The sequence below is a fragment of the Hoplias malabaricus genome, chromosome 18, assembly GCF_029633855.1.
Source record: "Hoplias malabaricus isolate fHopMal1 chromosome 18, fHopMal1.hap1, whole genome shotgun sequence".
NCBI lineage: Eukaryota > Metazoa > Chordata > Actinopteri > Characiformes > Erythrinidae > Hoplias > Hoplias malabaricus.
The window spans coordinates 21381119-21394961 of record NC_089817.1 but is presented as its reverse complement, the minus strand read 5'-3'; the positions used below and the strand labels follow the sequence as shown (position 1 = coordinate 21394961).

Below are 13843 nucleotides of genomic sequence, written 5' to 3'. Positions count from 1 at the left end.
GTAAGTTGGATTGCTCTAAAAAGCACAAGCAACCAGAGTGGGTATAGGTCCTATGATCCTGTGAAGTGTCATGATTCTAGCTTGAAAACTGTGGGATGAGAATCATTATAATTTTTGAGAGTAGAATTACTAAGAACAGTAATTGGCTTGGACAATAATCAATTATTTCATTTTAAATGTTTATACCCATCATAAAATGTGTATTTATATATAAATGTAGAATACATAACCTCAAGGAATGTTGCAAATGCTGAATTTTGCTAATATTCAGAATTTTGAAAGATACAGTTTTCAGTGAAAATGACTATAAAAAAAGAACCTTTCCTAGTCACTCATGATGTAACACTCTTGTGGGAATGTGGAGAAATACAGTGATTCATTAAGCAAACAGGCAAAAGCTCTGAGAGAAGAAATATGTCCACATGCTTTTGGTCAAATAGTGTATATAAAATGACCTGGTGATGAGTTATACACACCACAGCGCTTTTTTGTTTAAAGACAATGGAAATTTTATTGCAAATTTATATTTGGTAAAAATTGAACATCACACACAAAGGTACTTTAAAAAAATACCCTCATTGTTTTTCCACAAGAAATATATTAACAGAACCTAAATTATTACCCATATAGTAAAGAATATGGATATGATACAGCTTTTACAGTCATTATTTAGTGCAGCCATCATTCACCCTCCATTCTCTAATATAAATTTTAATTGGTATACTACTTTTAACTATTTTGCCCTCAGTTGGTATTAACAATGTATTGAAACATGGGCAGGCGGCACGGTAGAATTCAACTTTATTGTCATTGCACATGTCGCAAGTACAAAGCAAGGAAATGCTGTTTGCCTCCATCCAGAAGTGCTTAGTAGTATAAAAAAAAAATATATATATATATATATATATATATATATATAAATATGTATATTACAAATGTACAGTAAATTGTTTGGGTATGCTGTGAATAAATATAAGTATGTACAGGTAATGAATGTGCAGACTATGAATAAGTTATAAATATCAATGTGAAGGTGTATAAACAGAGTATAATAAATAATATATAATATATATATATATAGCAGCAGGTAGTGTCGCAGTCACACAGCTCCAGGGGCCTGGAGGTTGTGGGTTCGATTCCCACTCCGGGTGACTGTCTGTGAGGAGTTGGTGTGTTCTCCCCGTATCCGCGTGGGTTTCCTCCGGGTGCTCCGGTTTCCTCCCACAGTCCAAAAACACACGTTGGTAGTTGAATTGGTGACTCAAAAGTGTCCGTAGGTGTGAGTGTGTGAGTGAATGTGTGTGTGTGTGTGTGTGTGTGTGTGTGTGTTGCCCTGTGAAGGACTGGCGCCCCCTCCAGGGTGTATTCCTGCCTTGCACCCAATAATTCCAGGCAGGCTCTGGACCAGAGGCGATTGCTCTAAGACTGCAAGGGAAGCTCAGCTTCCTCTAAAATGTCAAAAAATAAGTGATCAAATATATACTGTTGTGTGTACATGTCATTGAATAAATATGCCCTACAACGCGCTCAACTTTTGTTCAGAATCAGCTTCTTATCACTGGTAAAGACGCGGCTTTCCCCTAAATCATTCCCTTCACTGTGCTTTAAACAGTGCGGACGCTGAGCGTCCACAGAATTCAATAGCGAAGCAGCGAAGTGCAGCGAAACGAGACGAGTGATTGGATAAATGCTGGGCTTTGTCCCGCCCATCGGACGCTCAGCGTCTCTGGGGGTCTAGGGGGCAGTGGGCTGGCCTCGGCTGGCCCGGACGCTCAGCTTCTGCATGATGATTGGATGATCTGTCTGAGGCTGAATCCCTTTTCGATTGACAGCGAAATGAGCGAATCAGCGATCCTTTGGTGTAAAGATCCGTGGGAGCGTTACATTTTAATTCTGTTCTGAGTTGAACCGGAGACTTTCTAAGTCCTTTTAGCGGCATTTTCTTGGTTAAAAACGACTAGCGACAAATCGAGCTTCTATTTCTGGTGGCGTTTTTTGTAGCTGCTTGTGTTTGGAGACTGACTTCTATCACTCTTTCTGACTTCTATCGCAGTTTCTGTCCAGCGGGTGCCGCTGAGCCCCTCCAACGTCACAAAGCACTCACAGGCGGACACACTTCACATGGGCCAAGGCCGTTTAAGCAGCCTAGCTCTGCTGGCCATTGAGAGGACGGACAGTACAATTTACGTATAAATAAACCGACACATTTTATGATGTAGGCCGAAATTGAGCTTCCCCTCCTTGAAAGACCAGCATCCGCCACTGCTCTGGACCCACCGCGACCCTGAATTGGATAAGCGGTTACAGATAATGAATGAATGAATGAAACTTGGGCGCACTAGGACCTGGGGTCCAGAGCTGCTGCTGTTTTTTCTTTGACCATCTGTACTGCTTTCTTAACGGTGCGGGTGTAATGAGTTTCCTGATGGCGCATGTCATTTCAAGAAAAAATAAATAAAAAACGTTAATTGAAAGGCAATTGTAAGACAATCTTTAACCAAGCTGAAAAGCCACAGGGCGACTGCAGTGTCGCAGTCACGCAGGTCCAGGGTCCTGGAGCTTGTGGATTCAAGTCCTGCTCTGGGTGACTCTCCGTGAGGAGTTTGGTGTGTTCTTCCCGTGTCCGCGTGGGTTTTCTCCCAAATCCAACAACACACGTTGGTAGGTGCATTGATGACTCAAAAGTGTCCATAGGTGTAAATGTGTGAGTGTTGCCCTGGTGCCCCTCCAGAGTGCGTTCCTGCCTTGCGCCCAATGATTCTGGGTAGGCTCTGGACCCACGTGGATAAGCGGTTTCAGACAATGAATTAATTTAAAGCCACAGATGCATTACTTGAAATAGAATTATGCTAAAACAGGACACCTGATAATTGATGAACGCAAAGTAAGCTGCTGAAAAAGCCAGCTAATATGTTCATGCATTAAACACTGCAGTATATAGGGTAAACTGAACTGATATTTATGTTCTTTTCTGAGGTTATATCTGTATATTTTACATATACATGTATATGAATAAATAGTTGTTTTGTTTACCTGTAGATGGATAATTAATTTTTTTTAAAGACAGCATCTTCTCCAAAACCAGTCAGGTGAAAGGATTTTTTTAGTTTAAAGAAAACATTCGAATTAGTTTTAACTGGTTATTTATATAAATAAATAAAAAGTTGGAAAAAAATATACCTTTACATGAAAATAAATACAATTTTAATTGAAAAAATACTTCTGCTGTCAAATTCACATTCAGACTTCCAGGATATTAAACAGAACTACAACCAGAACAAATACACATTTATTGTAACAGTCTATGTTCTCAATATCTGAGTGTTTGTGGGACCTGCTATGCTAATTAACACTTTGCTTAATCTGTACCTCAAAGAAATTTGCTACTACGAGGCAATTACCCCTAGAACCCCCTGGTTAAAGCTTAGCCCTCCAATCATTAGTCTCTGGTGACAGCCCTGAGCACAAACAACAGCCAGAAACCATTCCCCAACCCAAAGGCGCAGGGAATCTACCCTCTGGTCTACTGGGCTGGGGTGCCATCTGATCCACGCTGCACCGTAGCCTGATTACTATCTCTCCTAGAGGCCCATGAGTGAAAGTCCAACCACCAGGCTCACATAGGCATGCCCCTCCACTACATTAAAGTGGTGATCCAATGAGGGTATATTTTTAATAGTAATTTAATTTTTAAATGTTTTTCATTTTGACATATACTTTCTGGCACCAAATTATGTTTTACATATGACAAACATTTGTAATTAATGGCAGATTTACTAGTGCTGTTTAATAAGTTTTTTAATGCTTTAGAATTCTTTATGGTTTGTATGTCACTGTCACAACCAGGAATTAATTTGGTCAGGGAATGACACTATGGTCAGCAAGCTTCTTCTGGCAGCTGGCAAACCACTTTGTCCTAGTCAGCACCTTTTAACTACTATTACAAACCAGTGTCGCAATCAGTTGTGGCTTAATATTTCCTAGCGTGATAAACATCTGAACCCATTGCAGTAAAGAATTAAATAAACTGTCCAAGACAAACATACTGTGCTTATATTTGATTCGTACACAGTATCGGTTAGCAGGTAACAAGAGCATTCATCCACAAATACATACCTTCTGAAAGCAAATCAAGGACTGGGTGGGTATCACTTCCTCTTTAGCTTGGTCAGTCAAACAGAATTATGCTTAGCTCAGGAGTCACTAGGGTGTAGCAGCATTACAAAACAAGAACAAAGATCAAAGAGCACCAACAGCTCAGAATAAATGCTGGGAACTGAAGGGACTTCTTACTGAGAATCATTAGTAGGAATTACAAAATAGTATTGATCTACATTTATCCAATGCTGTTTCAAAAGGTGACTATAACTAAGGAAAATACCTATAATTCAAACTTTTGACCACAGTTCAATTCATTGTAGGAAGTTGTTACATTTTTACATCAGGTCTAAATAGTAAAATTTTATATATATATATATATATATATATATATATATATATATATATATATATATATATATATATATATATATATATATAGAGAGAGAGAGAGAGAGAGAGAGAGAGAGAGAGAGAGAGAGAGAGAGAGAGAGAGAAAAAAATGACTGTTTTCACTGTTGGCACTAGAGCAAATAAAAACAAAACCAAAATCAAATGTTAACTCTCCTACTTTTTAGCTTTAATAAAACATCTTGCATACAAACAGAATTTAGCATGAGCAGGACTTTTTTAATAATGAAACATGTGCAAAGAAAATCTATAATTGCAGTGCAGCTACATAAGACTAGACCCGTGAATTATCAAATTTAGTAAACTAGTGTAAATGCTGTGTAGTGTAGTGTAACTAGTGTAAAGTGGTAGTTTTTTTCCTTCATTTTCCCATAACAGAAATTTATTAAATATTCATGAGTAAACACTAATAACTTATAAAACTCCTCAATTTGATTAGAAAATATGTTTTAATATAATCCATAATTTAATTAGTCTGAGCAATACATAGTACGTTACTGTGAATAAATAAAATATTTTGGTCATTTAAACAGACCTGACTAACACTAGGGTAAAGTATCAGCAAATAACAAGGATCCCATTTCACATAAATACAGTATATAATTCCTAAAAAAAATTTAAATATTCCAAATATTCCTAATCCTATACGTACAAAGATCGTTATAAACATTTGATTACAAACCCTCTAAGGTGCAAATCTGCTATGTTTCCTTTAAAAATACACGAGTCCCAAATTTGAGATGTGACAAACTACAAAAATACTTAAATTTTGGTCAGTCATCTTAGTGGTATAATCAAAAACATCCCCTTCATACAACAATGAACTAACAGCTTTACAGTAGTTACTTATGTTGGGGCACCAAGTTAGAAGAGTTTGCCCAGTATCCATGTTTGCTTCGGTAGCTATTCGGTATCCAGCCATTTGGTTTGAAGGAGTGGTTGTGTCTCCCAGGGGGGTGGAAAACATAGTTTGGTCGTGGAGGGCAATGTCCTTTCCCCGGACCAAGCTTCTTCATGGAAGCAGGACGCCACAATGGAGCACCAGGATAAATGAGCTGTTTATATAAAAAAAAAAAAAAAAAAAAAAGACGCAAGCAATTTCTTAATTTAAGATCAAATATCTGTTTACATTTTTTAAAATAGGAATTTATAATTTTTTTACATTTACAGAACTATACTGTACTATGCCTTTACTGTAACATTCAATACCTGGAATGGAGGATGATTATGAGGGAAACTTGTGATTCTGGACTCCCTGTAGCCACTGTCCTCATCTGAAGAAGATCCTGAATGATAATCTGACGTCACTCGCTCCACAGCACTCGTCACCTTCTTTGTTACATCTTCCTTATCATCATCATCATCATCATCGTCACTTGAAAAACTCGCCACTGTGAAGGCAAGGTTCTTCTCACCATACCTGAGTTGTAATAAAAGAATGTTTAATTTATGAAGACTAAAGAATACTGTGCTATGAAATACTTTAAGCTTTTTCAGTTAATTTTGTTTTTGCATTTCATATTCAAATATTTCAGATCATCAAAATAACATGCTTATAAATAAAACAGGGCTCCTAAAAGATCATCCCATTTACTGACTTCATTGTATACAAAACCTGCATCATACGTGTAATAAAATAATTGTCCCCCTAAACTTAATTACTGGTTGTACCATATTTGGCAGTAACAAAACTTTTGCAAGAACTTGTGACAACTCTCTAAAACAACTCTGGAAAGAACAGAGGGTTTTCAAGCATGTACTCCAACTTTAAATGTCTTGTCACAGGACCTAGATGCTCCAAAACATTAAATGTGCTATAGCCAGCACTCTTCCAGTAGATGTCACACTAATGAACCAGCATTTCAAACGAACACTTCTCTTCACCCATGCATCTACAACATCAAAATAAGGCCAGCAATTTTGAGAAGTAAAAAAAGCAGAATCCATAACTGAGAAATTCAGTTAAATAAAAGAGAGGATTGTTAGTCCTTTAGCCCACGTTATAATTACATACGAATTAGTTGTTTGCTGCTATATTAATGTTAAAAATAAATGATAAAGCACCTTTAATCAGATGTTGATTCCCTTGTGTGCTTAAGCGCATTGTCCTGCTTCATAACTCAACTAAGCCTGAGCTGTAGATCACAATCTGATGGGTAGACATTCTCCCTCAGGATTTTTTGATAGTAGAATTCATCAATTATTACACTTCAAGGTCCTACAAAACATAGCAGTCCTAGAACATCATGCTACCACCAAGTTGGACTGCTGATATTATATTGCTATTGTGAAATGTGTATGTAGGTCAGATGTAAAGGGACCCATGTCTTCCATGAAGTTCATCAAACCACAGAATATTACCCCAAAACAATTATCCTAATACAAAACTCACTTAAAAATAGTTTCCTCCAGCAGGTGGCTAAGCCTGCTCTATGTGATCAGGTAAGTAGCTCAGAGTAGTACGGCTGTTCCTTCATGTTGAGAGAAATGAGTAGAAGTGGTTTGCGCCTCTAATAAGGATGTGCCCTGGACACCTCCTGCTGGAGGTATACTAGGTCAACAAGGTCAGAGTGGGCCATGAAATGTAGCAGTCATGTAGTGTGGTTAATTAGATGAAAAAAAATGTACAATGATCAATAACGAATCTGCACCAGCCAAGGAAATGGTACTGGAATATTTTTATATTTTTATTTTTATATTTCACTGGTGCCATTCCAATTGAATATATATATATATATATATATATATATATATATATATATATATATATATATATATATAGGTACACATACATTTGCAATTTTTAAAGATCGAGTAGAGGAAACAATATAAAAGCATTCAATATTAAGAGAATAAATGATGGATTCATCATAAAAAACAATCACAAATATTTTGTTATTGCTGCCCAACTTGCTTGAATTCTCGGTGGCTTTGGATTTCACTTATAAAAACAAATACACACATACACAGCAGAATGGAAGCTTGTCAGGGGCCTTTTCTCCTTTCATTTCATTGTGTGTGTATATATATATATATATATATATATATATATATATATATATATATATATACATACATACATACACACACAATGAAATGAAAGGAGAAAAGGCCCCTGACAAGCTTCCATTCTGCTGTGCTATTCCTAATATTCTACAAAATATTGGGCTTTCTGGCTTAATCTCAGTCATCTCCCTACACAGGGGCATTGCAAACAGGGGGATGTGGGTGTTTCAAAATCCTCACTTTTGCTGAAACATGATTCCATGATACTAAAATATGCTACCCAAGGTGCGTTCACACACAAACACAGATTCAACGAATCACACAAATTTATCAGTTAGCGTCAGTGACAAGGGAACTAGAGCTACAGGTTTCAAAGTGTGCGAACGAGGTGTGTGAGTGAGCAAAATATAGGAACGTCCTCCTGTCCTGCAGGGTTTTTGAAGAGTCAACACTCAACAGGTAGAATCAAGTTATATAAGACACTGCATCACACTAAATTAGTGAAGCAAAATTCACTGTCAGTCACAATGTCAGCATTTTCTAGACAGCCTAATATGAAAATGTATGACAAAGTTAATTTGTGAACCAATGGCATTGCTTTACAGTACGTAATATTTGCGATCCCCACGAGTGATTTCAAAATGTCAACAAAACCCACAGTATTTTCATACTGTAGGACTAGATGTACATACAATACAGAAATTCTGGAAGTTATATTTGGTCATGATTGTAATTTGGCAATGACAACTTGAGAGCATTTTACCTTCCCCATCCCAGAACACCCCCACTTTTGAAAAGCTTGATACAACCCTGTCCCTACACCCCATGCAGTGAAAAATTGTAAGTCATAAAATAATGATTTTTGCACCTAGTGTATTGTATGTCTGATTATAAAGCAACTTATATTCAGTTATTAGCTTCACATCCTTCTGTCAAACCTATGTAATGCTTAGGTATAGCAGTTTAGTGTAGTGTTTAGTGGAGTGTGGGGCTGTCTCCCCAGTAGAGCATTACAATGATTTTGAAGCTGTATTTAAGATACTCATTAAGTTGCCATTAAATGGTTTTCTAAGTATCAGGTTTAATAATTGTGTGAAAAATTCTCAGTCATTATCTGTTATGAAGGACTAGACTATAAGGTTGTTAAGGGCAGGATGTTTTTGATGAGTGGGGTGTTCTCAGCAGTAACCGTCTAAAACTCCAATAGCTCTGCTGTGCCTTATCCACTGTGTGACAGCCACACATAAATGGAGTAGTCACACCCATCTCTTATTTACACCAAGATTTATCATCTAGTGCAAATCCATCTTAAAAATGATGTGCTGTGGTAAAATTACATTTCCCCAGCTCCTCACCTAAAAGTAATCATGTGAGAATAGGGCTTTACTGTGGTAATCCCAACATAACTTAGGCCTGCTGCATAAAACTTAGATATGATGACAGAATTCTCACCTACAGCACACCTCTCCCGGGTCTACCCATAGCGTTAACTCTTTGGGAAGGGCAAGGTCCTTATATTTCACACCACTCTCAGCACAGGCCCATAGTAGTTCTGGGTCCTCCTTATGAAACCTGTTAACTCGGATACACCTGCACATTAAAGTCACAATGAAACAGCAATCAGAATGCATTTTACTTCATTAATGTAATGCCCCCCCCCCCTAATTTAAAGGTGATATTTTGGCAGACAGTTACACGGGCCAGACATCATTTTTATCCATTGCAATTTGAATAGATGATGAAAAACAAGCATTTCAGTGTAGACTTTACTGGTTAATATTAACTGGACCTAAGTGGATTAAAAAGAAATATTCATTCATTGACTAAAACCGCTTATCCAATTCAGGGTAGTGGTGGGTACGGAGCCTACCCAGAATCACTGGGCGCAAGGTGGGAATACCACATTCACAGGGTGACTCTCTCACACAGTCTCACTCTCTCTCTCTCTCTCTGACACTCACACACTCACTCTCTTTCATACACACACTCTCTCATAGACAGACAGACAGACAGACACACACCATTGTATAGACAATCCACCTACCAACATGGGTGGGTTTTTTTGGGCCGTGAGAGGAAACAGAAGGACACGAAAGAAACTCAAACGGACACGAGGAGAACACACCAAACTCCTCACAGGCCTTCACCTGGAGCAGGGCTCGAACCCATAACCCCAGGACCCTGGAGCTGTGTGACAGCAACACTACCTGCTGCTCCACTGTCCACCCCAAAACTAATATTAAAAAAATAATATACATTTGTCAAATCATACAGGCTCATTTCTACATTGTCAAATATGAAAATGTGTTTTACAGGAAGAATCAACCCCTATATTTTGTTTAAAACTTAAAGAACATGAGCCAAAAGTAGAAAAACTAAAAAGTTGGATTTAGATTTCAGCTAGACTTTTACCTCAGAATTAGTCAAATAATGGATGTAATCTAATTAAACGACAAAATCTACTGCACATGCCTCTCAACGGCCATTATCCCACTTAACACAGCTCCTCAAGACAGTACATCAGTAGCCTGATTAGCTTACACATTTAAGTATATATATAAAGTACAGAAAACATATAAATGCATTTGGCACTGGATCACAAGAGATGAGAATCCTTATTATATTACCAATACATATGTTTAAGGCACTGTACCTGAAAGCTTGGCCTTTGTTAGGATTGTCAGGATACCAGTGACCCCTGAACTTCTCCTGTAGAGCCATGGTCAACTTCTCCACAAACAGATCTACTTTATCTGTATCCAACTTTTCAGCCTTTTTAATCAATCGCTTTAGGAAAAACACTACTGCTGCAATTTCTTTCTTCATTGTTAGCTGTTGAGTTGAAAATCAGGTCCAAACTCTAAAAATAAATAAATTTTGGTATACATTAGTAGAGCCCCTAGTCTTATGGTGGAAAAATATTATTTAGAGACTTAATCCGTTCCCTCAGTTTAGTAATTCGTTCCCTCAATCCTTTTCAGACAGACATGACAGAGGCTATGCGTTAGGACAGGCGCTTGATCTCTCCTGTTCATCCCTTATTTACACGTTACAACCACGTTTTTATAGACTGAAACATTAATAGTTCAGGTAGAGGAGGGAGCGAATATAAGCATCATTCTGAAACCGACTACACTGCATTTGGTTTTAGCTGGGCGAGTTTGGCGCGGCGCATTCAGCTGGAGGTGGGACAGTGGGCTCTTGAGGTGCGTACACATAGCCGTAGCCAAAATAACATTCTCAAGCAAATTATTCAATAAAAACCAATTAATCTGCTCATAACAAGAGCAAACAAATTAATTTTTTTACGTAAATAACAAGTAAACTAATCATTGTCTAACCACAGCCTTCTTCTGACGAAGTCCGCACGTTAGTTAAACCTGGTTCAGCAGCAAAAAATCTTGGTGTCATAATTGACCCGGATTTATCATTTGATCAACACATAGGTAGTATCACTAGGACAGCTTTTTTACATCTTCGCAATATTGCTAAGATTAGAAATGCCTTATCCCTTCAGGACGCAGAAACATTAGTACATGCCTTTATTACTTCAAGGTTTGACTACTGTAACGCACTACTGTCAGGATACACCAGCAGCAATTTAAGAAAACTTCAACTAGTTCAAAATGCTGCAGCTAGGGTCCTCACTAAAACTAGAAAATTTGAACATATCAGCCCAGTTTTATCATCACTTCATTGGCTGCCTGTTAAATTCCGCATTGACTACAAAATTTTGTTATTAACATATAAAGCTCTACATGGGCTTGCTCCTGAATATCTTCAAGATACAATTTCCTATTATGAGCCTCCACGTTCACTCAGATCACAGAATACTGGATTTTTAATTGTTCCCAGATTTCAGAAGGCCTCAGCTGGGGGAAGAGCCTTTTCTTATAAAGCCCCCAGACTCTGGAATGATCTTCCAGAAAATGTTCGGGACTCAGACACAGTCGCAATCTTCAAATCTAGGCTAAAAACACATTTGTTTAGTTTATCTTTTGGTAGCTAATACTCCCCCATAGATAAAGGCGGCAGATCCGGGGGTCCATGGACATAGGGAATTATAGTAAACTGAGACGCTGGTGCTGTCGTCCCGACGCTTCTCGCGATCACTCAGGTTTGTTGACGGTGGAGCGGAGGGATGCCAGTGTTTCAGGATGCTCCCGTGTCTGTGTGTCCTCCTGGTTCTCTCCTTTTAGTTAAAGCTGTCATAGTCAGATCTGCCGGAATCATTAGCCACACTCTGGAAATTTTCATATTTTCTACTTTACAAACACAAAACAGTTCAAAACTAATTCCATCCCTTTACATTTTTCCGAGTAAACAACTGCCCACCTGTCTGTCTGGACACTGATGGATGACTGTCGAGACCCTCCTCCACGCTTCAGACCAGCTGCCCACGCTCCAGCAACCACCAAGTGCCTTGAAGCTGTCCCTACACTGAAGTTCTCATGGACTACTAACTATCATCACCAGTAGATTGACCAGAGGAGGATGGGTCACCCATTGTGAGCCTTGGTTCCTCCCAAGGTTTCTTCCTCAGCTGGGGGAGTTTTTCCTTGCCACTGTCGCCCCTGGCTTGCTCACTTGAGGGTTTTACATTTGTTTTTACATTTCATGTCAAATCTTTGTCTTACTGGAATTCTGTGAAGCTGCTTTGTGACAACATCAGTTGTGAAAAGCGCTATATAAATAAATTTGATTTGATTTGATTTGTTGTTTACTTAGGAATTACGACAAAGCACAACTTCTCATACACGAATTACTAGATATTATTTAATGCAGCGATTATTCTTGGCAGCTGCTTGCTTGGCACGTTCTTGTAAACCCGCGAAGTCTTAGCGTTAGATGGTACAATCAACCCATGAGTCAAACGGCGGGAGCGTTCGTATAATGGCGCGTTTCATCCTCTCAGTTCTCTACCAAACCAAGCATTTAGCTACCAGCTAAGTGCAAAAATCATGAAAAGCAATTATGCCCGTGGATGGGTCGCTAACGTCTTATATTTTTGTTAGGCAAAGGTTTCGCAAAAATACGAAAAAACATCACATATCAAATAATAAAACGAATTTTCTGTTCCGCCTTAAATGGCGCAGCAGTGCCTTTAGAGAGTACACCATTTAAGGTGGACTGGAAATTTCAAGCAAGAAACTAATTTCAACCATTCCGACAGGCCAGCTACATTTAACTGCTGAAAACGTAATATGTAAACATCATTATTTGACGTTATTCGTCCTATTAAACCCACAATTGGCTGTTTACAACGCTAGAGTCCAACAGCGCAGCTAGACACCACATAGGTTTTATAGAAAACGGTGCGCATTAACAACGTGGCCTACCACCCAGTTTAAGATTACACAACACGTACTATTTTTTTAATGTTTATATAACAAAATAAAAATTCATCAAACCCATGTGCTACCCACAACCTCTAAATGAAGCAACTCACCGCGTTTTCCGTTCATCAACATGTGGGGTTAAATCCGGCCACCGAGACACTGCTAGAGCCTGCGCTGCGTAATTCTTCAATTACGTCACTGCAAGCAACGAAACGGGGGAGTGGACCATCTCAGCTTCACACAACAGAGTCCAAACAACAACGAAAACCAGGGTACTACGAAGCAGAATCTGTTAGCCACGCTAAGTATGAGCTTATTTAATGTTTAATTCCATGTCACTAATGTGGCTCAGCGTCCAGCACCGCGTGGTATCACTATAGGTATTCCGTGAAGCTAACCTGCTCAGAGGAATTTGTTGAGCCCAAGACACTAACCACAATCCCGCCTCTAAACCAATCATATTTATATATTTCTATGTTCTTCATATTTCTAAACCAAAACTCCTTGAGCCCAATGAAATCCATTCCGCTTACAGGTTTGCCAATGAACGACCACTGGATACTTCTACATCCATCCATTTTATCCAGTTCAGGTGGTGACAGGATGCTGCCCACAAGACACAATTGACTGGATGTTTTTTGTTAGTGTTAACTATTTTCACTCCAACAGTGACACTGAAGCGTTTAAAAACTCCAGTAACACTGCTGTGTCTGAGCCAGTTGTACCAGCATAACACACACATAGTCAATGTCAATGACGACGCTGTTTGTTCCTTATTCGCAGCTCCTATGGAATCAGATTTGTGCCAAAAAGAATCGCACAAAAAAAAAAAAATCTCAAACGTAAAACTTATAATTTTCAAACAAAATATCCAGCTCTGACCTTTGTGCTCCATGGTTTTAGTGCGTGAGTTCTGCGCGTGCTCTCTGAGTTTTGTGCGCCAGCTGCACAAGTTTTATGCGCGTGCTCTCTGAATTTTGTGCGCCTGA

At 38.6% G+C, this 13843-nt stretch overlaps 1 protein-coding gene across 3 annotated transcripts; it reads right to left on the bottom strand.

Moving 5' to 3' along the window:
• Window positions 1–4679: 4679 nt before the first annotated feature.
• On the bottom strand, window positions 4680–13843 carry btg3 (B-cell translocation gene 3). 3 transcript variants are annotated; one of them, XM_066651309.1, is made up of 5 exons: window positions 13737–13843; window positions 10169–10375; window positions 8968–9105; window positions 5719–5929; window positions 4680–5564 (listed from the first exon to the last, which is right to left on the bottom strand). In XM_066651309.1, exons 2-5 carry the CDS (start codon window positions 10339–10341, stop codon window positions 5352–5354), a joined length of 735 nt encoding a protein of 244 aa, XP_066507406.1. In that variant the 5' UTR covers window positions 10342–10375; window positions 13737–13843; the 3' UTR covers window positions 4680–5351. The 3 variants fall into 3 exon arrangements, with proteins under 3 accessions (XP_066507406.1, XP_066507405.1, XP_066507404.1); XM_066651308.1 differs by lacking the exon at window positions 13737–13843 and adding an exon at window positions 11851–12047; XM_066651307.1 differs by lacking the exon at window positions 13737–13843 and adding an exon at window positions 12965–13581 and having other exon boundaries at window positions 4681–5564.